At 45.1% G+C, this 26953-nt stretch overlaps 2 protein-coding genes across 5 annotated transcripts in view; one reads left to right on the top strand and one right to left on the bottom strand.

Annotated features, from left to right (window-relative positions):
* Window positions 1-17471, top strand: part of ATXN1 (ataxin 1) — a 414991-nt gene extending 397520 nt beyond the window's left edge. For all 4 annotated transcript variants that reach the window (XM_081245982.1, XM_081245984.1, XM_081245983.1 and 1 more), the window contains one exon: window positions 10827-17471. In XM_081245982.1, coding sequence (XP_081102108.1) covers window positions 10827-11357 — 531 coding nt within the window. In that variant the 3' untranslated portion in view covers window positions 11358-17471. The remainder of the gene's footprint in view (window positions 1-10826) is intronic.
* A 1475-nt stretch (window positions 17472-18946) lies between these two features.
* GMPR (guanosine monophosphate reductase) overlaps window positions 18947-26953 on the bottom strand; it is a 38460-nt gene continuing 30453 nt past the window's right edge. The window contains exon 8 of the mRNA XM_081245989.1: window positions 18947-21766. Within this exon, the coding sequence (XP_081102115.1) occupies window positions 21586-21766 (181 nt within the window). The 3' untranslated portion in view covers window positions 18947-21585. The remainder of the gene's footprint in view (window positions 21767-26953) is intronic.

A 26953-nucleotide genomic window follows, 5' to 3' on the forward strand; every position in this document is an offset into this window, starting at 1 on the left:
CTTTTGCATGTTCGTCACCATCCATGTGGTTTTGTCCTACCCAGTGCAGTATTTCTCAGCCCAGGCAAAGCGTCCGTGCATCCCAGTTCCCCCACCCCGGTGCCGTGGGAGAACAAAAGGGGCGTCCCAGGCCTTGTCTGTCAGCCTGTGTGCGCCACATGAAGCCTCTTCGTAGCCGCCCGTTGTCTCCTTCGTCTGTGGCGAGTCCCTGGGATCCCCAGGTGACTGCGTCAACGTGGGAGCCAGTGTGATTCGGCTGGAGGAGGGAGCATGGTCTGCTTGGGTGGGAAGCAGGTTAGCTGGTCAGAAAATGCAGGACCTGGAGCCGAAAAGACCCAAGGCTGAATCTATACTCCACCACTCTGGAGCTTGTGCAAACCATGTACAGATTCGTGCACACATACTTCACGGTACAAATTACGTGTGAGCCTTCCATTCGGTTTACGTCGTAGTGCAAAGAAAGAAGGTTGTCAGACGAATGAAAGGAAATACGTTCGAAGGAACCAGCACAGTAGGTAGCACGTAGTAGGCCCTCGCCAACGTTAGTTTCCCTTCCCTGCTTCCACTTGGGTGACTTTGGCCCTGAGAAGAGAAAGGTTAGCTTCTGAAAAATGAATAAAAGGCTTCATTCTCTCCAAAGAGTTTATGGAAGGAGAGACAGTTTAGAAAAGTCTAGAAAGAAGGCCGACCTTTTCCAGTGAGCACAGTGAGCCATTTTACGCTGCCTCTGTTCCTGTGGCACGTTCGTTCCCCTGAGTGGCCCAGGAGCACCCATCCTGCTGCTTCTCTGAGGAAGGCTCCGTGACCTCATGCTAGCCTGTGTGCCTGTAACACAATCTGCGTTTTCCTGAGCGTGAGCTGGACTGGAGGTATCGTTGGGTGGTCCAGTCCTGCACATCAGTAAGAGGACCGATGCAGAAGCGGGCTCGTGCCCCTTTCTTTTGCAGAGAGGATCTAAGCATCATGCCCACTGGGGGGCCCCCTGCCCGGGATGGCCCCCCCTGGGGTGCCCTGTGCTTCCAGCTGGCAAACAGTGTTCTGTCTGAGTAGCCACCCAACCCCTCCATCTCATTCTTCCCGGGCTCAACTTCTCTGAAGAGTACACCACATTTTGTCAGAACTGTAGTACAGTTTATCTGTGAGTTGCTCTGGGGTGACACTTGTCGTTGACTGCGTTTTTCCTGAGTGCTGGCCTCCGTCTGTTATTAGGGCTGTCTGTTGCATCCCAGATTCAGGAAGGTGACTGCTTCCTTTTACCTCCTTGGTGGCTGCTTAGTATTCCGTGCCATTTTCTTCTCCCGACTGTCCTGTGTGTGTGTGTGTGTGTGCACATGCACGCTTTTACAGCGTGTTATAATGACGTGATCACTGCATGTCTACTGATGGCTTTTCTCTCATTCCACTATTTTTTATTTTGACTGCTGCGTTCTGTGAGCCATCAGTGGCAGCATTATGCATTTAATGGATTAGTTGGTGCCTAAAAATAGCTAGAGCCCTCATGCAAGCCACGCAGAAGCCTGTATAGTCCCTTAGGAGCCAAGGCAAACCAACTTGCCAAACCTTTTACATGTAGGGCTTGGTGGACATGAACCCTAATGAATCAGAAAATAGGTAGTGGCTTCCCTCAAAGCAAAGCTCATCACCGGGCCTGGGGTCCAGTGATTGGTGAGAATCCGTTCAGTTCTAATGCCAGAAAGGCTCCCGCAGAGAAACGGTTATCAAACACATTTTTGTGTGTGCGTCTGTGTTCCCTCCCCCTCCCCACAAAAGAAGAAAAATGCTCTCCTTTAGCCTGTGTGTGACGTAAGTGCCCCCAGCTTGGGGATCTTACATGTGTTATTTTATTTATTTATTTATTTATTTAAAGGCAAAGATGTTTTTTGTTTTTTTTTTGGCTGTGTTGGGTCTTCGTTGCTGTGCACGGGCTTTCTCTAGTTGCGGTGAGCGGGGGCTACTCTTCATTGCAGTGGCTTCTTCTCTTGTTTCAGAGTACAGGCTCTAGGCACACGGGCTCAGTGGTTGTGGCTTGCAGGCTCTAGAGCGCAGGCTCAGGAGTTGTGGCGCACAGGCTTAGTTGCTCCGCGGCATGTGGGATCTTCCCGGACCAGGGCTCGAACCCGCGTCCCCTGCATCGTCAGGCGGATTCTTAACCACTGCGCCACCAGGGAAGCCATTACGTGTGTTACTGAAGCAGATTCTCTTGGACCATTGCTGTTTATAGCTTTTTTAAAAATAGACTTTATTGTTGGAAGTAGTGTCAGGTTTACAAAAAATTGAGCAGAAAGTACAGAGAGTTCCCAGATACCTGAAGTTTCCCCTGTTATTAAAATCTTGCATTTTTGCAGTATACTTGTGACAATTGATAAGCTAAATTGATACATGGTTATTAACTAAAGTCCATACTTCACATTAGGGTTTACTCTGTGCTGTACATTCTGTGGGTTTTCATAAATGTGTAATATCACGCATCCAGCCTCCCAGTGTCCTAGAAACTAGTTTCCCCACCCTAAAAATCCTTCGTGCTTCACCTGTTGGTACTCCACCCCACACCCCTGGCAACCACTGATCTGTTTCCATCTCTGCCTTTTCCAGAATGTCATGCAGTTGGACTCCTATAAGTATGTAGCCTTTTCAGACTGGCTTCTTTCACTTGGCAACATGCGTTTAAGGTGCTGCCGTGTCTTTCTGTGGCTTTGAGAGCTCATTTCTTTTTAGCCCTAAATAACATGCCGTAGTTCCTTCAGGCACACATTTTAAGACCCCAGGGGAGGAGGGCAAGTGGGATAGACCCACGTGCCCCAGACCTGCCCTGGTCACCTGCTGCTTGGGTCCCGTGGAGGCCCTGGGAGCCAAGTGACAATGTGAGAAGCACCTAGCTCATCCGTCACGTGGGGTTTGTGTTTGGAGGCGTCTCTGCGCGGGGATGTGGGTTCAATGAAACAGCTTCCACCAAAGACTGAGTCAGGCTTAGCGCGAATGTGATGAAATGTTTTAAATAGAACACTCACAGACGCTCTTACACGCGATTGAAGAGGTGTGACTGTTTTTATTAATGATCTTTCAACGTCGAAGTAAATGGAGCCCCTCCGTCTTTGCTCCAGGGTTCTCTGATTTTCTTGACGTGTGGAATGTGGTTGTGCAAACTGGCCTTCGAGGAAAGCAGACTGGCTTTTCTCTGCAGGTGAAACGGACCAAGAACTTCACTTGCAGACAAAGTTAGGGATTCCCAATGTAATCATTTCACCAAAAGCAAGACGTCATCACTGAAACCCAGCTTCTGAGCGATGTCCTTACTCCCAGATGCAGGCAGAATTTGTACATTTGTGATACGCTCAAGCAAAAACGTTTAGTAAAACAGATGCCCTTAGCATTTGTGAAAACAGGGGTTCTCCTGAAGGAAAATGGAGACAAAGTTAAGCAACAGACGTTTTGTTTTCTTTATATCTTGCTTTGGGTGGTACGTACATATGTGTGTATATAGACATAGCACCAATCTATCATTGAAAAGTACAACCAAACAGCATAAATATGCGTATATGCATGCGTTGTTTAGATACAGCAGTCTTTAAGTAGCTAAAGGAATTTTGCTGAACACAGGAAGGTGACATTGAATAAATAATTATCAGCCCAGAAGTGAGGATGTGTTGCCTCCCTGTCTTGGTTTCTTTATCCTGAATAGAAGTTGGAGGTGATCGATTTAGAGGAGTTGGTTTAGTGGGCCTGGAGAGAGGGAGGGGAGGGCAGGTTTCTTCGGAGCAGTGGTGAGCGACGGGCCTGCCTGCAGCAGCAGGAAGAGGGCGGGAAAAGGGCACAGGAGGATGGGAGGTGATCACCCCTAAAAAAGAGAGGTGCTGGATACAAGACATCCAGAGATGAAAGGCAGGGGGGCCTCAAGCTGACACCAGGACAAAGGCTATTCATGCTCCCATTTCATCTTCCAGACTGCTTAAAGTGTTTGGAAAAGGATATATTTATGGGATGAAAAAAAACGGACTGTGTCGAGCTGCCAGGAGTTATGTAACGTGCTTTGGCTTTGTATGGTACTTCCCCCGTGAGTTTATTTTCACTGGAGTTTAATCGGTCTGTCTGAACCCCGACAAGATCATAAAGTGAATTAATGGTTATTAGTGTGGCTGAAAGAGCAAAAAGGAACCTCAGGATTGGAGAGAAAGTAACTGAAGTGTGATTCAGTGAAATCAGGGTGAGCTCAGCATCTGACAGGGGAACATTGGAGTGAGGCAGCTATGCCTCAGCCAGGAAAGCTGTCTGTTGGGGGCTAAGCAGCAAGACCCAGGGAAGGCCCAGCTCCTCTCCCTGGGGAGGATTGTAAGCCCAATTTAGTCCTGGCTGGTGGAAGCAAGGCCAGGCAGAGCCTCTCCAGCGTCTAAACATTGACCTCTGTTGGCCAGTAGTGCCATTGCGGCGTTTTTGACACGTGGAAGGCAAACACAGAACTAGTCTTTCCGATTTGTACTGAGCACCTATTACGTGGCAGGAAGTATTCTATACCCTGGGGATAGAACAATGAGCAAAGCAGGCAGTATCCCAGCCCCCATAGAACATATAGTCTCATGGGAGTTTATGGGAAGAGGTGAAACAGGCAAATATGGAAGTAAACAAAATAATGCATCGAAAGATAATAAGTGCTATGGGAAAAAAGTAAAGCAGCCTAGTGGGGGTGGGGAGGATAAGGATGGAGCGTAGTTATTTTAAATAGGTGGTCGGTGACGCTGTCTCTGAGAAGGGGAACGGGAGGGCACAGGCCAGAACGGACTCCACGTGGAGGGAGTAGCAGATGCACAGACCCAGAGGTACGAGTGTTGTGGAGTGAAAGGACCAACAGGGGGACCGGTGTCACTACAGTGCAGGGAGGAGGGGGTGGGATGCAGACCACGCCAAGCTTATTCACGGAGGCTTTTTCTCCCTGTGAGAAGCTGGCCTGGCCAGGACTGTGGAGGTGGAAGCAGTGAGAAATGGTCTCATTCTAGCTGTAGTTGGAAGAGAGAACCGGTACGATTTGCTTGTGATTTGGATGTGTGCGGTCTGGGAGAAGGAGTCGCGTAAAGTATGATGCCCAGGCTGTTGACCTGAACCCTGGAACAATGGGGACGCTGCCCCCGGAGGTGGGGAGGAACCCAGGAGGTGCCAGCAGGCAGGGGCATATCAGGAGGTCTGTTTGGGACACGTTAAGTTTGAGTTGCCCATAGATATCCAAGTGGACATCACCAGGTAACATGGTTGCCAGTATCCACATACGCCCTGGTGAAGTTATTTGTTTTGCGTACATGTTCTGGCTTCTTACTGAAGGCAAGTACTAGGTCTTAAACAGTAAGTCCCTAACACTTCGCAGGTGCTCAGTGTTACATTTTGAACTTTATTAAAACTGCAAAACCTCAAGTGTGAACACAATAATATTTCTTAGCACCCAGAGGGAGACCCACATGGACCTCACATTCAACTAATTCAGACTCATTTCTGGTTTAAAGTGACATCATGTCACAAAATCCTACCATCTCTGTTTCACCTCCAAAATAGTACCCGTTGGCACTGACAACATGTTTTGAGGCAGATAATGTTCCTCTCCAAGGGAGTTTCAAGAGGACAGACCCAACCATATACATTCTCACTGAAAAATCTGTTGGTATGATTTGTTCATTAACTGTTAATGATCAGTTAACCTATAAGGATGTTTATGTCCTTCTGACAAACCTAAATACAAAATTGAAATAGATTTAGTATGACTTAACTTTTCGTGTGCTTATTTGAGATATGTGCAACAAGAGTTTAACTTTTACCAACGAAAGGGCAAAAACTTTCTTTAGTTCACATATATGCAGACCAAAAAAAAGTGCATTATCTAAATAATTCAGGCTACATAATTAGGGTGGGGAGAATATTCATGAGGATAAATATTAGCGAGGGTGAATAATTAGGTGAAAAATAACATGTGGCCTGAGCCATCCAGTCCACTGCTTACAACGAGCAGATTTATCTGAATCTTTTGCTCCTGATTTGTGCAGACCCAGCTGAGGGGGTGGCATTCTTTTCCCAGAATGGCAGATCACTTTTGAGAGAAGACAAAGCCAGAATTTAGGAGGAAGGGACCAAAGGCAAGCCTTTGAAGTGACAGAGAAAATTCCCCCGAAGTTCTCTAGGTTAAAATAAATCCCATTATCATTGGCTCCTTTCAGCGCACCTCTCATGTATTCTCTCTCTCCCCATCACTTTTCTTTCATGAATGTTTAGGTAGGCTGTTCACGCTATCGACCATCTCACAGCATTTAACTCTAAGACCTGCCTTCATAGTTTGGGGGATAATGAAGGGCTTTCACAATGCCCCCAAATATGGTGTATGTAATGGGGAGGATGTGCATCTATATGACAGCTTACGGAATCATCAGTAAGGTTACTTGTCACAAAGGATTTGAAGCCATTTCTTCTTAGTGAGTCTGCAGATACTTGGCAACATGTAAAAGTCTTCGAATAGATTTGTACACAGCAGAAGTTATTTTCAGAACATGAATATTGGCTGCTCTGAGGAATGTGTATAATATGGCTCACACAGCAAGAACTTGTTCGTTAGTAGGTGTTGGGCTGTCTGTCAGTGAGACTCTGCCCAAGAGCCCGGCATCATCTAGGAAATGCAGACACACAGTCGCCACTTGAAGTAGGATTTGTTCCCTCTGCTCAGTGTATGATGTTAATGCCTTTCAGAGGTTTGGGACAGGATTTATGGAGCCAGCTCCAGGTTGGTCCTCCCACTTGGAACTCAGTTGGTATCCCCATCTGATACTATTACTTGTACGTATATTTGTACGTATGTACATGCAAATATATATGTGTGAATGTAGTTCTGTATCCGCCTCGTGACACTTGTATAGAGAGACTTGATTTGCATATAGTAGATGTAATAAGGCTGATGCTATTTCACAATTGTTTGTATCATGAAAAAAATCCACGACCTCAGGTCATTGGATCCTATTCATTTCAAGTAACGTTCCCCACTTTTGGAGTAGTGGTAATGTTAAGTTCGTGTCTTCTGATGGTATTATGATACCTTTGTTCACAGGGGCAGAGATCAGGAACATAGGAAAAAGAAAATGGGGTTGGGGGCCAAAGAGACAGGGATTAAATTCCAACTCCATCAGTATATAGTCATGACGTTAGGCAAGTGATTTAATCTCTCTGAAACTATAGTTCCTTATTTGTCAAATTAGAACAATGGTATTTTTCTCACTTAGTATATTGTATCAAACAAAATGCTTTTTGTAAAGGGGTACCTGAATGTTTGACAGATAGTAGAAACTCAAAAATTTTTCATTCTCTTTACATTATTAAGATAACCCAGGACAATGAAATTTCCCCCTGATAACGTGCACATTTATATGGGCTCATGCTCACACACGCACTATAGTAATAGGCTTCCATATAAATTCATTCTAGTTGTTTTCTCTAAAAACACTTAGGTCTTCTATGGAGCAAATAAAGTATACCATTCAAAAAGTGTGTCTAAAACTGGATTAATCATACTATCAAAAAAAGATAAAGAGGTTAAGTAGAAAAGCCACAATCCATGTAAATTACATGGAAATTCACTACATTTAAAGTGGGATATTTTAATTCTTTGTTTCTGTATGTGTGCCTGTGTATGAAATTCAACAACATTTTCAATATTCTTGTATTTAGTCAATACAGTCAGCTCTCCGTATCTGTGGATTCCATATCTGCGGATTCAACCAACAACAGATTGAAAATATTTATGGGCAAAAAATTCTAGAAAGTTCCAAAAAGCAAAACTTGAATTTCCCCAAACTTGAATAGTTCCCAGGCAACTATTTACGTAGCATTTACATTGTATTTTAAGTAATGTAGATGATTTAAGGTATACAGAGGATGTGCGTAGGTTATACGCAAATACTGGTGCCATTTTATATAATGGATTGAGCATCCTTGGATTATGGTATACTTGGGGAGTCCTAGAACAAATCTCCTGTGGATACTGAGGGACAACCGTATTATTTTAATTTGCTCACACATCTACCATTTTCATTGTTCTTCATTCCTCCCTGCATCTGCAAACTTCCATCTAGATTCGTTTTTCCTCTACCTGAAGAACTCTTTAGTATTCTCTTTAATGCAGATCTGTTGATGGTGAATTCTCTCAATTATTATTTATCTGAAAAAATGTCTTTATTTTGCCTTCATTCTTGAAGGATCTTTTTGCTCAGTGTAGAAGTCTTGGTTGGCAGTTCTTCTTCAATACTTTAAAGATATTCCATTGTCTTCTAGCTTCTATTATTTTTATTGAGAAGTCAACTATAAATTTAACTGTTGCTTATTTGGATGTAATGCATATTTTGTTCTGGGGGCTTTTAAGATTTTCTTTTCCTGACTTTGATTTACAGCAGTTAAACTATGACCTGCTGAGGTGAGAATTTCCTTTTATTTTTCCTGCTTGGTGTTTAGACCTTCTTGAATCTGTGGTTTATTGTCTCTTATCAGTGTCAGAAAATTCTTAGCCATTATCTTCTCTCTCTCCTCCTTGTAGGATTCAAATTATGTGTCTGTTAGGTCTTCTTAATGAGTCTTCTATGTCTCATACCCTTTCCTCTGTATTAGCCATCCTTTTGTCTTTGTGTTTTATTCTGTATGGTTTCTTCTAAATCTCTATAATTAAAAAATCCGGTTCACTAATTCTCTCTTAAACCATGTTTATTCTGTGGGAAAATCCATTGCATTCTTGATTTTAGTGGCTGTATATTTTTTTCACTCTAGAATTTCTATGGATCTTTTAAAAAAATAGATTCTAGTTCTCTATCAGAATCCTCAACTTTGTCTTTGATCTCCTTAAATATTGTAAACATAGTCATTTTAAAGTCTACATTTGGTGACTCTATATTAGAAGCCCCTGTGGGTCTGTTTGTAGTATCCGTTGTTTCTGCTGGTTTTTATTCATCTCATCTACTCATGGACCTCCTCCCCCTTTTTTAATTGAACGTCTTTTATTTGAAAAATTGTGGAAATAATTCAAGACCTTAATTTAAGTTTAGGGATGAATGAGATGATTAAAACCTGAGCTTCAGACATTTAGAGGAACTGTCTGCTTCTGCTTCACCTTATTTCTGGAATTCAGTGCTTTGAGGGAGCACCCTCCTGTGGCTTACCCTGAATTCCATTCCCTGCCCCCTGAAACCCACCTCCCATGCTCTTGAGATTACCCAAAGCCCACTTTAACTGCCCCACTTTGGAATGTACACATATCCTTAGGGGGAAATAGCATCAAACACCAGGTTCAAATCTCTGGCCAACACCCTTTCCTGATCCTGACCCAATGACCTTTTTACTGTCATATTTTGTGTCTACTGCCATAAGAAAAACATATTTCTTTTACATTTTGTCCAGAGATTTTTTTGTTTAGAGTATTTAGTTGCCCTCATCAGGAAGGTTGGTCCAAATTAACTGGTCTACTACATCTACAAAAGCCATTGAAAACTGACTGTTTAAAACTACTTCATTCTTCTCTTTTTCTTTTTTATATAGCATAAAGTTGAAGAAATTAAATGTCTATGAAAATTAAACTGTTCAAACCTCAAGTGCATTTCAACTTGATTTAATGTCAGTAGTAATACTTGCACTGGAAGTTTGCAAATCCCTACACAAACCACCTCCTTGCCTTTGTTCACATATCCCTACTTCCAGGAATGTCTTCTCCTTGCAATCATTCCTCTCTCCTCCAGGCCCATTGTTTTTTAAAACTCAGCACAGTGTATCCTCATCCCAAAAGACTTCCTTCCTCACCTCTTCCATGCCTTTCCTCTGCCCTCCAACAGCTTAATCCCGTGCAAAGTATTAGAGCCCCACTCTGTGACCACACTCGCCACATTGATTGGCAGCTATTGTTCATGTGCCTCTCTTGCCCATTGGATTGTGAACTCCTTTGTGACCAAGACTATTGTTTTCAATTTATTGAAATTCATCACAGTGAATGGCACATAGTAGCCTAGAGAAAATGGCAGATATTGAAAGGATACTGGGCTTCCCCTGCTTTTGATATTTGTTTTTCAAACAAAAGAGAGACTGACTTGAGTACCTGGGGCTTGCCCATGTAGATGGGCCAAGCCCTTGAGCTGTCTGTATTCATTTCACCCTCAAACCCCTCCAAATCCTGCCCATCCTTGGGGTCCTGGGAAAGCCCTCCCTGCTTTCTCCAGCCCTCACTGATTCTGCTCCCCCTAAATTCCTAGAGTACGCACACATTCATTTATCCAGTAAATATTAAGTTTCGACCATGTGCCAGGTACTCTTTTAGGGGCCAGGAACACAGTGATGAGCACATAAGTGCCTGCCTTATGGTGCTTAAATACAATCTAACTCTGATCCATATTCAGCCCTGTTATACACGAGAACAGCATCTGTCCAGTGAGCTAATAAGCCGCAAGAATATACCTTGGGCTTGAGTCACGTGCAGCGGCTAGCCCAGTGCTGAACACTAAGTAGGTGTTCCCTCATCCTTGGGGCTCCACTGACTTGTTTTAATGGAGACCAGCTGTAGAGCTGATACACGGTAAAACGACATTTTGAATACTGAATGGACTTCTACCGGCTTCTACCCAACATCTATATACGGTAAGTACAGGTACAGCAGAAAGTTAAGAGCCTCACTTGCATCTGTTGGTGGAGGAGGTTTGGGGAACTGAGTCTTATTTTTTTCCATTCACCTATGCGTATGTATGTCTGTGTACGTGTAATGTATACAATGAAACAAGAATAAAATGTCTTCATTTCTTCCTTCCCTTCCCTCTCCCTGTCTCTCACTGTTCCCACAGGTCAGCGTGGAAGTTTTGGTAGAGTATCCTTTTTTTGTGTTTGGACAGGGCTGGTCATCCTGTTGCCCGGAGAGAACCAGCCAGCTCTTTGATTTGCCGTGTTCTAAACTCTCCGTTGGGGATGTCTGTATCTCGCTCACCCTCAAGAACCTGAAGAATGGCTCTGTTAAAAAGGGCCAGGCCGTGGACCCCGCCAGTGTCCTGCTGAAGCACTCAAAGACCGACGGCCTCGCGGGCAGTAGACACAGGTACGCCGAGCAGGAAAACGGGATCAATCAGGGAAGTGCCCAGATGCTCTCTGAGAATGGCGAACTGAAGTTTCCAGAAAAAATTGGATTGCCTGCCGTGCCCTTGCTCACCAAAATAGAACCCAGCAAGCCCGTGGCCACGAGGAAGAGGAGGTGGTCGGCGCCGGAGAGCCGCAAACTGGAGAAGTCGGAAGACGAGCCACCTTTGACTCTTCCTAAGCCTTCTCTCATTTCTCAGGAGGTTAAGATTTGCATTGAAGGCCGCTCTAATGTAGGCAAGTAGAGGCCGTGTGGGGAAAGGAAATCTGGCCCTCCTTTATCATTTGTATCCAGATTACTGTACTGTAGGCTAAATAACACAGTATTTACATGTTATCCTCTTACTTTAGGGTTCTGTTATAACCTTGTCCTTAGAGTTACAGCGGGGGTTGGGCAGGAGATGGTGCATATGCTTTTTCCACGCGTGTCTCTCAGCGGGTGGGCAGGCAGGGTCTGGGGCAGGTCCAGCCCGGGCTCTAGGCAGGCGTCCTGGTGGAAATGAACGTGGCCCCATGGTGCCTGCCTTTTCTAGCAGTGCAGATGCACCCATGGGGTGCCCACTTCTCCCGGTTTCGGGACAACGGGCTGCAGGGGGTGCGTGCGTGCGTGCAAGTGAGGGTGCCTGGGTGCCACGGCAGGTGAGGGTCTCTTTCTCTCTGCCTCCCTCTCTCTTGCTCTCAGCACGGGATTGGAGGTCCAGGGGAATGTCCTCATGAGGTTCTCACGTGCAAAATCAGCATCAGGACCCCAGGTTCAGGGCATCCCAGAGAGGCCGTCAGACAGCAGATGGAAAACTAACCGTGTAAAAGAACATTTTTTTTCCTCCAACATATTTTACAATAAAAGCGACTTTTAATCATAGAGATATATATTCCCCCCATGGGGCCTGACTGCACTGATATTTTTTTAAAGAGCAACTGCCACCCGTGGGATTTCGTTTCTGCTTTACTAGTGCAGTGATGTCTCCAGGGCATCGTGGTGGGCAGGGCAGCCCCTGCCGCCATCACTCCGCACCCGGGGGGTGGTGGGCAGCAGAGGTGGCGGAGAGTGAAACCCACCCTGGTCTCTGTGCAGTGTTAGGAAAACCAATCAGGTTAATTGCATTGACTTCACTCCCAAGAGATAGACACAAACTGCCCTTCAAGAGAGCCACGGAAGCTCTTCGCATTGGGTTTGCAAATCTTCTGTCTTTTAACTCTAGTACTGTTTATAGTTCATGACTATGGACAACTCGGGTGCCACTTTTTTCAGATTCCAGTGTGACGTGAGGAATTAGATTTTGAAGATAAGCATATATATTACTATCTCTAAGCACTTAAAATGCTGTTCACACTTTATTACCAAGCATCTTGGTCTCTCATTCAACAAGTACTGTATCTCACTTTAAACTCTTTGGGAAGAAAAACTAAGTTGCTTTCTTTTTTTTTCAACACTGTAACTACATTTCAGCTCTGCAGAGTTTCTCACGGAGCAAGATGTTGAAAGTTTCAATGTGGTTTAATGGGATGAATGTGAATTTTGAACTAGTATGTGACAATGAATGACCACCAAGTACAGCCTGACAGGAGGCACTCTTCACTTTGATGTTTGAGAAGGAATTAAAAGCATATGCAGAGCTGGCAGAGGAACTGAGAGGAAAGGGATGGAAAAAAGAATACTCACTTTTGTCCAGTGTTTTTCTTTCTAAGACGAACTTTTAAAGAACCTTGCGATTTGCACATCTTGAGTTTATAATTTGTGTGATATTCCTGCAGTTTTTATCCAATAACATTGTGGGAAAGGTTTGGGGGACTGAACGAGCATAAATAAATGTAGCAAAATTACTTTCTAACCTGCCTAAACTCTAGGCCATTTTATAAGGTTATGTTCCTTTCAGAATTCATTTTGGTCTTCTTACCGCATCTGTCACATAAAACCAGGTCTTAGCAGGACAACTCTGAGAATTTTCTTCAGATTCATTGAGAGAGTTTTCCATAAAGACATTTATGTATGTGAGCAAGTTTTTTTTTAAGAAAACGATGACTTTATTGTTGTTGTTACCGATGTTATTTTCAGAATGACTTTTATTTTTCCATCTGAAATCAAATCAAGATTTAATGTTTGGTACAAACCCAGAAAGGGTATTTCACAGTTGAAACCTTTTATTCCCAGAGATCTGAAATATTGTTTGTGGGTTTTGAGTGTGCATTTTAAAGTGCTTTAAAAAAAAAAGTTTTATAAGGAGGGAGAAATTTTTAAATATTCTTACTTGGAATGGCTGCAACTTATCTGAACAAATACCTGATTTTTCTTTTACCATTGAGAACAGTACTTTTTCCATTTCACAAATTAAACAAAAATTCTAATGTCAACCCACATTTTGGCTATCTAGTATTCACATTTAGCTCTCAGCAGAACTATTGATTTTTACAAACCATTTTCTGGGGTGTACCAAAAACATTGCAATAGGTTTAGGATAGCTAGATCCAGTCCTTGACTTTCTTTGATTTTCATTACCCTCTCAGCATGCTAGCAGAGAGCTGGGTGAGTCCATTCTTGCAGTCATATTGCTTATTTAGTGCTGTATTTTTTAAAATGTCTCTGTTCAGAGAACTTGCTTAATCTTCCATATATTCTGCTCAGGGCACTTGCAATTATTAGGCTTTGTTTTTCTTTTTGTGTTGATGGTAAGAGGAACACGGGGCTGCCATCATAGACGTCGTCCTCACCAGTACTACTAATTACAGCAACTCATGTGGACTCAGAGAAACACCCACCACCTTTTGGCTTCTTTCGAGTATCGAACTAACTGGATCCACACCTCCAACACTAAAATGGGAAAACATAACATGGTTTTGGAGCAATAGGAACATCATCATCGTTTTTGTGCTTCTGTTTCGGGTATAGGAATTATCAAATAATTGGTTCTTTCTAAACATTGTCCCATTTCACTTTCTTGCTTCTTTAGCATGTGCAATATTTTCCGTGCCAATAGAGTCTGACCAGTGTGCTCTAGAGGAAGCTCGGACCCTTTTGGCTTTTTCCTTACTCGGTCCCTCTTTCCTGTTCTGGCCAGAGAAGGGCTGGAAGGAAGGAGCCAGGAAGGGGAGGGCCTCCTGCTGCGCGTTTGCCCTGCTGCGGATGCCGAATCCTGGGGCAGGGAGCTTTCTTTCGGGAGCCCTGTCTGTCGCCTTGTTGCAGAAAGGGCAAGCAAAGGAGGTGGAGGGGGAGAACGGCACTTCCCCCGTCACCGCGAGGAGTAGTGAATGTGCAGTGCAGACAGGAGGGAGTCAGAGTCCTTTCTGAGGCGCACTCTGGAGCAATAGTGCCAGGATCAACCCATGTTCCACGATCTTTTCCGCGAGTGGGCAGGTCTGTGTCCTTGAGACTTCGAGCCGAGCCTCTGGGTGTGGGCAGGAAGCGTGGACCGCCGTGTGCGCGCCTTCCAAGCGTCCGGCCGGTGGCTACGGAAGGGGCCACCTGCGAACAATGGTCACCACTCCTTTGTGGCAGCTCTCTCTTCAAATAGAACATCCAGAGGACAGGGGCCTCCTCTTGTCTGCAGACGTTGGCGAGCCCCAAGGCTCCCAGAGCAGCCTTTGTCACTGCGCCTGCGTAGCCGACCTAACAGTGACAGGCATAGAAACCCTTCCGTGCCGTGCAGCTTAACGAGGATCAGCCATGTGCCTCTGTACTGTGTCCACTTTGCAATATTTACTGAACCCGTCTTTCGTTCTTCTTTCCTGTTTTCCATTTTGAAACTAATAACTGCAGGCCTTTTGCGTTTACAGTGGAACACGATCACCAAGAAATTAGTCAGGGCGAAAAGAAAAAAAAAATAACAATTAACCAACAAACAAGAACCTCTCTTTATAGGGATTTCTAAATATATAAAATGACTGTTCCTTCCTTAGAATGTTTTAACTTAAGAATTATTTCAGTTTGTCTGGGCCACATTGGGGGTGAGGTGGGGACACAGAGATGGATGCCACTTACCTCAAATCTTTTAAAGTGGAAATCCAACATTGCTTTTTCATTTGGACGTTCAGGATAATTTTCTGTGTTGGTCAGTTGTCTTTTCCAACTCACCCAGTTTGTTTTGGGATGATGTTATTTTTCATTGCTGTCGTCAATCCCATCCCTCACTCTGAATCGTGACCCTTTGTGTCCTGTTAGGTGAGTGTGTTGGGTTTTGTCCCCCCCCGGGAACCGGCAGCACTCCTCCTTCTCCCCCCTAAGGAACTCTGCGGAACCTTCCACACCTCTAACTCAGGGACGGGGCTGGCGTGTGTGTGGTACACTGGTGTGTCCAGAAGCAGCACTTTGACTGTTCTGGAGTAGGGATGTACAACGTCAAGGAATGTTTGGATTTCCTGCATCTTGTGGATTTCTCCTTAGATACTGCATAGATTGCAATATAATGCTGCATGTTCACGATGAACAGTAGCTCCTAGTAATCATAAAATCCTCTCTTTGCACATAGTTTGATCTTTACTGAAATACGTTGCCAAAATTTATTTTTTTGTTGTGTAGCTTTGGAATTTTTTCTTTTTAAGGAAACAATTGATAATACCCTTGAACATCTGTGACTACTAAGGACACCTATTCATAGAGAGAGAAAAAGAATCTCACATGCTTTTGAAGACACTAATGCCATGCTCTTTCAGATCTGGGTGCAGAAGCAGAGCTCTGTGGACTGAAGGCCAGGCTTCTTGAGCTGCGTTCGTTGTCACGGCCACCGTTTCAGGAACCGCAAGCAGCTCGACAAGCCGTGGTCTCTTTTCTCCTAAAACCCTTTGCACTTCCTGTCTCCTAGTCACCCGTGATGATCCCAGGTGAAAACAGGGCCAGCGGTCTCTGTGGCCCAATCCAGCTTCTTCGGGGTGATGTGAGAACAAAGGGAATTATGCGTTTTGGGTTTTAAAGTGAAGTGGAGGTCTTTGCTTCCCCTTGTTTTCAACCCAGACTTTCTGAAATAGAGAAGTTTAAGAACACATCCAGTAATAACTATACAGAGGAGATACTTTTTTATAAAGCACATGCATATGTCATTGTGTTGGGTTGGTTTCCTCTTTTTTTCCACGGACAGTGTTGTGTTTCTGTTGATAGGGAAACTCCAAACTGTTTGCACACCTCTACTCTGGAGCTGAGATTTCTTTTACATAGATGACCTCGCTTCAAATATGTTACCTTACTGATAGGATCTTTTCTTGTAGCACTATACCTTGTGGGATTTTTTTTTTTTTAACGTACACCTAATTTGAGAAGCTGAAGACAAAAAACTTTGAAGCACTCACTTTGAGGAGTACAGGTAATGTTTTTAAAAATTGCACAAAAGAAAAATGAATGTCGAAATGATTCATTCAGTGTTTGAAAGATATGGATCTGTTGAAACAATGAGTTTCATACCTTGTTTGTAAAAAAAAAAAAACACAGAGGTTGAAAGTTACATGTTTTTTTTGTATATAGAAATGTGTCATGTCTAAATGATCAGATTTGTATGGTCATGGCCTGGAAGAATTACTACGTAAAAGGCTCTTCAACTATACCTATGCTTCCTCTATGTTTCTGTTACATAGAACCCTCTTCTGAGGGAGAGTAACTCTGTATTCTGCAATTTGAGAATACTGTTCATTCCTATGCCGAAAGTACTTCTCTGAGCTCCCTTCTTACTTAAACTCTTAAGCCATTGCAACTCCTTTTTCTTCAGAGATGATGATTGACATTTTCAGCACTTCCTGTTCCAATAAACCCAAAGAATATAATTCTGAACAAGAAGTGTTTGTAACAAGGGATCCTAGCTACCAAGAAAACAGGACTCATTATGAGGACACACACAAAAAGAACGTTCAGCCTTCTTTCCCCCCAACACCTCAGTTCAATGGGGGGTGCGGTAAAACAAGGATTTCAGTTGAAATGCCTTGTTTTACTTTGGTTTTTATCTTTTCTTTCCTATTAAGAGGCCAAAATAAATGTGGAGCAACTTCTCAGAAGTCATATTCTGTCCAGAAATCAAGTTAGCCAGCAGAAACTGGACAGCTGGGGGGGATACTGAGCGAATCTCCCTCTAATTCTTAAATTCAGAATCTCAGCCCTTCCCTTACTGTTACATGCGATGTTCCTGGTAGCTGACGTTTACCTGTACGATGGCGGGAGGGAACAGTGGCTTCAGTTTTTCATATCCTCATGACTCGCATACAAATGGTTCAGCTGTATTAAAATTAAGTGCTTTGGCCAATAGGTAGTATCTATACAGTAACCGTCTCTTAAGGATTTCCGTCACTTTTCTTATCTGAAAGGACTCCAGTCTTCCACTGCAGATAATTGGAGATTTCACCCAAGTTTTCTTTCCCTTTAGTTTGTTCGTTTGCTGTTGGGATGGCCGATGAGCCAGTCTCCTTTTCCATGGCCAGTCTGAAGGCCCCCTTTGGAAGCGCTGTTTACAGTCATCCTTGCCGAGGTAACAGTCTGTCCTCTGGAATAGCAAATCTGAGCGGTTACCAAGCTGGGTGTGTAGGTTTCCTCTGCTTCTTACATGAACCACCTACTCGTAAATCATCCGGTCCAGGAGTGGGGTGAATTCTTTAGTCAGTGAACATTAAACTTGATACCTGTGCATTCAGTTCTGTGAATAACTGCCCTTTTGGCCTTTCGGGGAGGTTTCTTCCTCCTCAGCCTTCACTGCTCCCTGTAAACCCAAATCAATGTCAGCTGAAAGGCTCCAGTTGAGCCCAGCCAGTATTCGTGGTGGCCTTCGGTTAAGATGAGAGTCCTAATTTCTAGCCAGTGGGGTCCTGGTCCCAGAGCCATCTCTGAGAGTCACACTGTTGTATTTTTTAATATCAGCTCACGACCCACCAACCTCCCCATCATACGCCTCCCACCGGCCAAGGGAAAAGAGACACTAGAACTCTGAGGGCACTATCAGACTGACATGGCCAGTACAGAGGAGAACTAGGGAAGGAATGATGTTTTGCACCTTATTGAAAAGAAAATTTTAAGTGCATACATAGTTAAGAGCTTTTATTGTGACAGGAGAACTTTTTTCCATATGCGTGCATACTCTCTGTAATTCCAGTGTAAAATATTGTACTTGCACTAGCTTTTTTAAAACAAATATTAAAAAAAAAATGGAAGAATTCATATTCTATTTTCTAATCGTGGTGTGTCTATTTGTAGGATACACTCGAGTCTGTTTATTGAATTTTATGGTCCCTTTCTTTGATGGTGCTTGCAGGTTTTCTAGGTAGAAATTATTTCATTATTATAATAAAACAATGTTTGATTCAAAATTTGAACAAAATTGTTTTAAATAAATTGTCTGTATACCAGTACAAGTTTATTGTTTCAGTATACTCGTACTAATAAAATAACAGTGCCAATTGCAAATGTGTCTTTACCTTGTGTCAGGTCCTCGGAGAAAGACAAGGCTGAGGATGTGGTCGTAATTCCTCCCTCTTACTTAATCTGCCGTCATCACTGGGTAGGTGTGTGGTGGGGAGGGTGACATAAGGCATTGCCTTTCCTACTAATTTTGGGGGTGGGGAGAGGGTTGGTCTTGCTTGCGATGAGATTCTGAGATAAAAGGCATGTTTCAACATCGGATGTCTTGGCTTGTCCCGTTCATGTTTGTTCCTCCTATCTGAGCGTTGCTGTTTGCAAGAGATGAGATAATTTTGTTTTTCAACAATATTTGGCATCTTTGTTGGCTCATAGAGCGTTATCCATCCATTTCTGTACAATTTTGCTGTATACTGGTTAGTTGTCTGAAGGTAGAAAGTTCATTCATGTTTCCTGTAGTTCATGCCTGTAGAAACTCAGAGGTTTGCACGGTGCCCAGTCTCAGATAGATGAGGCTCAGCAGTTGCCCCAGAAACTAGTTCCTCCAGGGCCCAAGCAGATGAAGCCCTGTGCCTGCATCTGCATGCATGTCCATCAAATCCTTCCAGCCCTAAGGGTCTGCAGAGCTGGAAGAGAGCTCTTGGCATTAAATCTGGAGTTGTCACTTAGCCCAGGCAGAGACGGGTAACTCCTTTCCTGTTACTGCTTTTTTGCTTCATGGATGGGGACATTTCACCAGGACTCTACTTTAGGACTTAAGAGTTGAGGTTCCGACGCATTGTGAATGCTAGTGTGTGAGAGAGAGAACGTTGGTGTATAAACTAGCAGTGATGAGCTGAGCCTTGTAACCCAGACAAGAAGGCTGCCCAAGTCCTCGTCCTCCAGAGCATTCTGGGCAGACGTGGGCAAGTCTGGCGAAGCGGTCTGAACCGCTGCCTTCCCTGCTGTTTTAATATTAGATGCTAAAGGTCCTGACAAGTTTGGGGTCCAGTAGCTGTGAGACTTACCTGGAGCAGTCATACTGATTAGAGAAAAGCCTTGGCTTCACATGCTGCAGTGAGGCAGACCTTGAAACCACCAGAAGCACGGCAGGAGCCCACAGGTGGAGCTGCCTAAGGTGAATGGCATCTGGTCACTGGCACCCACCCCTGCACAGGAAGCCCTGCAGTCAGCAGGGTCTGAGGGCTGCTCCAGAGCAGGATCCCCCATGCTCACGGCTACTAGAGACAAGAGATGAACTTGCAGAGGGTAAGGGGCCCTCAGAAGTGAAACTTCTGCTTCAAAATGATCCTGATGATGAGGTTTTTGGCTTCTGCAGTCAGTCACGTTTTCGCTCCCCTAAAAACCAGGTGAGCGAGGGACCTGCCTTCCCGCCTTCGTGGAAACAAAGAGCAGGTAGTCTGCAAAATCTTTGCACAAGATGGATCAAGCAGGTGCACATCACCGTGGAGAGGACTGCCCAAAGGGATGCCGTCGTGTGCTCCACCCTGATGGGAGAAGGTGACCCCCAAGCCAAGACCAGGAGTATGGAGAAGGATGCCATTCTGGAAGTTTCCTTATTACTTACTGCTCGTCCATTTTAATGGATTTAAGACTTCTCCACTTCTCTCCCTTATTTTGCAAATATTCTCTTACAGCTAACACACTCGAGGGCTCAAGTGTAAAACACCGTCTTCCACAGGAACAGCATGGGGCTCATACCTCAGACAAGCAGACAGAAGAGGTGGGGTGCCTCCAGCAATGCCCCACATCTTGCTTGATGTTCCACATCCTTTAGACCCTCATCTCAAATGTGCAGCCATTCGTGTTTCTACAAGTATAAGAAGTATTCTGAATGGATTTAGGAGCAAAAAGCATTACAACGGAGTTCAAGTTGCTGGATCTTTAAAGGTATTCTTCTAAGACTAAACTCGGACCTGAAAGTACCTGGAGTGCCATGGTTTGGTTGGATTCCTTACAGGGTCAGTCACCATGGATATCAGGCAATTAATTCACTCTTACACAGTAGGAGTGTGTGGCTCCTTTCTGCTCCAGGGCTGTCACTTGTCTTTTCAGAGAAAATTTAACTCCCATATCTGCTTCTTTAGCCTCGTTTAAAAGGAGATAAAGTAAAACATCCTGGGCTGCATACACCTCCCAGTCCTAATATTCAAATAATGCTTCAAAAGAAGTGGCCGGTCATCATTAATTCACCCGAGTTCACTGTTAAGTGTCACAGTGGACTGCTGTGGGATTCCTGCCAAGGCCACAGCTCCTTTCTCCAAGGAAGTACCATTGTCACCAATGAACAGACCCTTATACAGTAGTGCCCAGTGGTCCTTCCTGGAAACCGTGACAAGGGAACGGTTCTGTCTCAGATTTTAAACCAATGCCTTTTAGGAAGGCACTGCTCAAGGTTTTGGTTGTTTTCCAGTGGGACTCTACCTGCCAACTTTTCAGTGGATAACCTTTCAATAAAAGATCCCATGGAACTTCAAAATAATATTCTGTCTTTGAGAGGCCAACATGATGAGCCAGAACTAAGGAGGAGAGGGAAGAGATGGAGGAAAACAAACCAAATGAAAAACCAGGACAGGGACAGCTTCCTAGAAGCAGCACCAAATGCAGCAATGGAGGATCTGCTCCCAAAAGGCACGTGCAAGGAAGGTGGTGGAAACGTCACCGCACGTTGGGGGGCACCTGCCGGAAACCAATTCTTCAGGTTCACCTGTCAACTGCTTTTGTTCTTTTCCAGCAACCGAAAGCTGGATGGAGGGGACGCCGGTTCCTCTAGCTGTGGTTCCCCCCAATCCTCCCCTCCCCAGGTACCTTGACCGCTAAAAGCCAAGCGTGGGAAGAAGGCAGAAAACCCCCCAGCTCCCCCGACCACTTGGTCCTGCAAATGCAGACTCCAGCACGCAGGCAAGTCTTCATAGCATTATATTAAAGTGAAACCATTTTCTTAAAAAAAAGGGAAGAAAAGAAAAAGGTGTGAGTGTTAGTTTTAACAAGGTTACACATTCCGGGCAGCTAAGCTCCAACCGCTGACCCAGGAAGTGCCTTGCTTCTGGGATCAGCCGGAACCTCTGCCATCACAGGAGGAGGGGGATGGGAAAGCAGGCCTGTGCAGACGCTTCCGGCGGCTGGAGGTCGTCTCGTCCTTGATCTCGAGGTTAGCTGAACACGGTGTTGTGCTGCTGGGTCACCCGGATGAACGTCGCCCTCCTGCTGAGCTCTTTGAGCTTGGCAGCCCCTACGTAGGTGCAGGTAGACCTCAGTCCCCCGAGAATGTCCAAAATAGTGCTCTTGACATCCCCTTTGTAAGGCACTTCCACGGTCTTGCCCTCAGAGGCTCTGGAAGAAAAAGGGAGGTTTTTTCTTTCAATCTGGTTCTTTTCCCTTAAGAAGCCGGCCAGAAGGATTCCCAGCCGTAGCCCAAGGCACTCGGGCAGCGACACGCCACCCTCCAACCCCACGCCCGCATCAGCCTTGCTGCACACGCCACACAGGTCAGGCCAGCATCTCAGGTGAAGGCACTCCTCCCACCCAAGATGCACGACCTCGCTGCTGGCTGCCCAGAGCCCGTCAGCAACACTGGAAGAGTCACAGACCCGGACCGTCACCCCGGAGGGCGACGTCCTCCCCAGCCGTGTGCACTACTCCGTCCGCATCCAACACCGGCCCCGCCTTTCCAGTCTCTGTTAATGTGTACACCCACCTGCAACTGACCCAGAGCCCCAGAATACCTACGGGACAGCGGAACAGACCTCCTGACCGCCGCCCACCAGCGTCTCTCCTGCTTGCTGTCCCTGATCAACGATGGAACAAGCCCAGAGCGTCCCTCCCCCACACGTCAGCTCTCCAGTCAGGGTCAGACAGAGCACCTTCACAGGGGACAAGCCGGAGAGGAGGAGGGAAGGGATGGAGCACAGCGACAAGTCAAGCACCGCGAGGTGACATGGAAACCTCCGCTAGTAAGGTGAGTGGCTCCACTCACACGGCCTGTCTTCCCAGGGCCCTTGTTGGGTGCCCCGGCCCCAGCTCACCACCCTGCATCTGCACAAATCACTATGCCTGTTGTCCCGGGCGTGGCGCGGGGCCCCGGAAAGGTGAACCAGAGCAGAACTAAGGACCTTCGCAGCACCGGAAGCTGCAGGGCTTTGGGTAGCGTCTCTTGAGCTTTCACGGGGACATTAAGGAATTCAGAAGAGCTGGCGCGTGGCACCAACACTAAAGCACATCTAACTGTCCTTGCTGAGTCCCTGTCCTCCTCTTCACAAGGCCACCAAGCAACACGGCTTGATTCCACGTCACATCCCCTTACTGACTTGCTTTAGGAGGGGCATTACAAGAAGGAACTCTCCAATCCATGCAAAACTCTAGCCTCCATCTAAGGGTCAGGCCATCTGGAAATTTTAACAATCAACCAAATTCTGGAACTTTCTTTAGCTGGTCTCTTCAACTGAAAAAGTAGCATCTCTTGATCAAAAAGTTACTACCCTAGGGCTTCCCTGGTGGCGCAGTGGTTGAGAGTCCGCCTGCCAATGCAGGGGACACGGGTTCGTGCCCCGGTCCAGGAAGATCCCACATGCCACAGAGCGGCTGGGCCCGTGAGCCATGGCCGCTGAGCCTGCGCGTCCGGAGCCTGTGCTCCGCAACGCGAGAGACCACGACAGTGAGAGGCCCGCGTACCGCAAAAACAAACAAACAAAAAAACCACTACCCTTTTGAAATTCTAGGTAATAACTCTTGAGCATTGAAATCTACACCTGCAAGACTACCCTCGGGTGAAATCTAGCAACTTAAACCATCCAGCAGACCAAGGGCTGGCCTAGTTAGTGGCTGGTTTACAGCACCGAGTTCACGAAGCTGGCCACTGGCCACACCCAAGATGACTGGCATCACTGCACTCTGTGACCAGAGACCAACATGCGCACGTGTGCCTGAAACGATGGCCCTTTCATTTTTTAAAAGAGGTTTCCATGGCCTTCCCGAGGCTTACTGGACATCCTCCAGTTCCTCAGCATTGCTTCTTCGCTAAGTGGTGATGGCACCTTTTACAAGTCACTTATCATTGATGCCCAAGTCTTCTCATCTGTAAAATGAAGGGCTCTGATCTGTCTCCCAAGGACAGCAAGAGAACTAAGTGGGTAATGAGCGGGAAAGAACTAGTAAAGCATAAATAACTCTGCCTTAATTAAATACAACATCAACGACGGAGAACCATTCTCAGGAAGAGATCAGGTGATGGGAGGGAGGGAGACAGAAAGAGACAGACCTAGAGAGAGAGAACACAGATGCAGCCTCCAGGGCTCAGCCTGCCTCTGGATTAAGGTTCTAACTCCCTCAGCACTTGCCTTCCTTGGCTAAGATTCGAATCCACTTCTGGAACTGAGTCTTGATACTCCCAAGTCTCCTGTTTTCATGTTTGTTTAAACCCTGCTGAAATCACAGGAGAGGATTTTCTTTTTTTTCAGCTCCTTGGCTTCTGTTCGTGCTCGAGTCTGGTCTGGCCTTCCCTACCTACTTTTCTTAGAACCCAAAACAGATGCAATGGCTAGAGGGCAAAATATGTCCTCCAGGCAAAGCAACTGGCTGTCACAGAATTGCAACGGCTCCACTTCCAGACCAGCACGTAGGAGACAGGCATGGGCCCTTGAACGGTGACACTGGTCGCTGGCAAAGCATTCAGCGTCTTGGCCAGACGTCCAGGTCGGATGTGGGACAGTAAACCCCTCCCCTTCTCCCCACAACACACTGTACAGCCTCCTCCGTCAGTCACCACACAGGAGAAAGAGGCCTTCGGAGGCGGTGTGGGCGGGGCGTGTCCCTCTTGTTTGGACTGTCTGCAGTTTCCAGAATGACGGTATAAATGTAGTCCCCCGCTCTCCTCCTTCCCAGCCTGCTGTTCGCATACTACAACATCACTGATATTGAGATTGCCCCCAGAAGAGGAGGACTGAAGTCAGCCTACCAGTACCCGAGGAACAGAGCTTCGGTGGGGGGGGACCCCACGCCTCCTGCCCTCCTGAAAATCTCAGTGGAGTTGAGATGTGTACCTCTAGGTTGGCTCAAACCTTACACAATCCATCTGAATCCCACATCTTCATTGTAAGCTTTTGGGTGTGGAATAAGTGGTAGGAAATGGAGGTTATCAGCCCAGGGCAGGGGGCCTGAGTTTCCATCCTTCTAAGGATGCAGGGCCTCCTGTCCTGTGCACATGGCACAGCTTGTCATCAGTGCAAACTCTGATGAGAAGCAATGACAGACTCCATGGAGCAGGGCGAGACAGTGGGTATATTCTGTCACAACGTTCTTAAAACACACGTGCACACGATTAAAATGGAAGTGGAGCAGATAAGCAGACGTGAGCATCCCTTCTGCACAGTAACATAATTAAATGCCTAAAAATACTGCCTGTGTCAACTGCTTGAGCCCAGAGGCAGGGAAGAGTCCTGTGGGAGCTACTGCAGGTGACACACAGCACTCTTCCCAAAAGGCCTGACCTCTGTGAGGTGGTCTCACCCACCCCTGTATCATATGCAGTGGGAGACCCATCCTTCTGCCTGCCACTTATAGCCTGACTCATCTCAGGCTCCACATCAGCTCTATCAGGACAAGGCTGATACCAGGACAAGGCTGATACCAGGACAAGGCCTGGAAGTCTGGAGGGTGCCCTCCAGGGCTGGTTGAACAAGAGTCATACCAACTCACACATACCCCTAGTTCCATTTCCAACTTATCCCCAAATACTTCTGCTCTGCACTGCCTTTCCGGGGCCCCAAACACTGCAAAGTCTGGTTGGATAAAAATTATAGCTACTTTGAAAGAGGCAAGATATGTTTTCTAATCAAAGATGACACAAACAGATGGAAAGATATACCATGATCTTGGATTAGAAAAATAAATACTGCCAAAATTACTACACTACCCAAGGTAATTTACGTATTCAGTGCAATCCCTATCAAATTACTAATGGCATTTTTCACAGAACTAGGACAAAAAAATCTTAAAACTTGTATGGAGACACAAAATAACCAAAGTTGGAGGAATCAGGCTCCCTGACTTCATAGTACTGGCACAAAAATAGAAATACAGATCAATGGAACAGGATAGAAAGCCCAGAATAAACCCACATGCCTATGGTCAATTAATCTACAACAAAGGAGGCAGGACTATGGAGAAAAGACAGCATCCTCACTAAGTGGTGCTGGGAACTGGACAGCTACATGTAAAAAAATGAAATTAGAACATTCTTTAGCACCATACACAAAAATAAAATGGGTTAAAGACCTAAATGTAAGACCGATACTATAAACTCTTAGAGGAAAATATAGGCAGAACACTCTGACATAAATCACAGCAAGATCCTTTTTGACCCACCTCCTAGAGTAATGGAAATAAAAACAAAAATAAACAAATGGGACCTAATGAAACTTAAAAGCTTTTGCACAGCAAAAGAAACCATAAACAAAACAAAAAGACAGCCCACAGAATGGGAGAAAATATGCAAACTATGCGACCAACAAGGGATTAATCTTCAAAATTTACAAACAGCTCATGTGGCTCAATATTGAAAAAAACAACCCAATCAAAAAATGGGCAGAAGACCTAAACAGACATTTCTCCAAAGAAGACATACAGATGGCCAAGAGGCACATGAAAAGATTCTCGACATCACTAATTATTAGAGAAATGCAAATCCAAACTACAATGAGATATTACCTCCCACCAGTCAGAATGGCCATCATCAAGAAGTCTACAAACAATAAGTGCTGGAGAGGGTGTGGAAGAAAGGGAACCCTCCTACACTGTTGGTGGGAATGTACATTGGTACAGCCACTATGGAGTACAGTATGGAGGTTCCTTAAGAAACTAAAAATAGAGCTACCATATGATCAAGCAATCCCACTCCTGCGCATATATCCAGAGGAAAACATGGTTCGAAAGGACACATGCACCCCCAATGTTCATTGCAGCACTGTTTACAATAGCCAAGACATGGAAGCAACCTAAATGTCCATATACTCCATAAAGAAGATGTGGAGTATATATATACAATAGAATATTACTCAGCCATTAAAAAGAATGAAATAATGCCATTTGCAGCAACATGGATGGACCTAGAGATTATCATACTAAGTGAAGTAAGACAGAGAAAGACAAATCCTATGATATCATGCAGAATCTTAAAAAAAAAAATGATACAAATGAACTTATTTACAAAACAGAGACTCGCAGACTTAGAGAATGAACTTATGGTTACCAGGAAGGAAAGGTCGGGGGTAGGGATAGGTTGGGAGTTTGGGATTGACACGTACACACTGCTATATTTAAAACACATAACCAACAAAGACCTACTGTATAGCACAGGGAACTATACTTAATATTTTGTAATCTATAAGGAGAAAGAATCTGAAAAAAAATAGATGAATATGTATATATAACTGATTCACTTTGCTGTACACCTGAAACTAACACAACATTGTAAGTCAACTGTACTTCAGTAAAAAAAAAAAAAAAAAAAAAAAAACATTTAAG

Source organism: Mesoplodon bidens (genome assembly GCF_964165515.1).
Source record: "Mesoplodon bidens genome assembly, chromosome: 10".
Taxonomy (NCBI): domain Eukaryota; kingdom Metazoa; phylum Chordata; class Mammalia; order Artiodactyla; family Ziphiidae; genus Mesoplodon; species Mesoplodon bidens.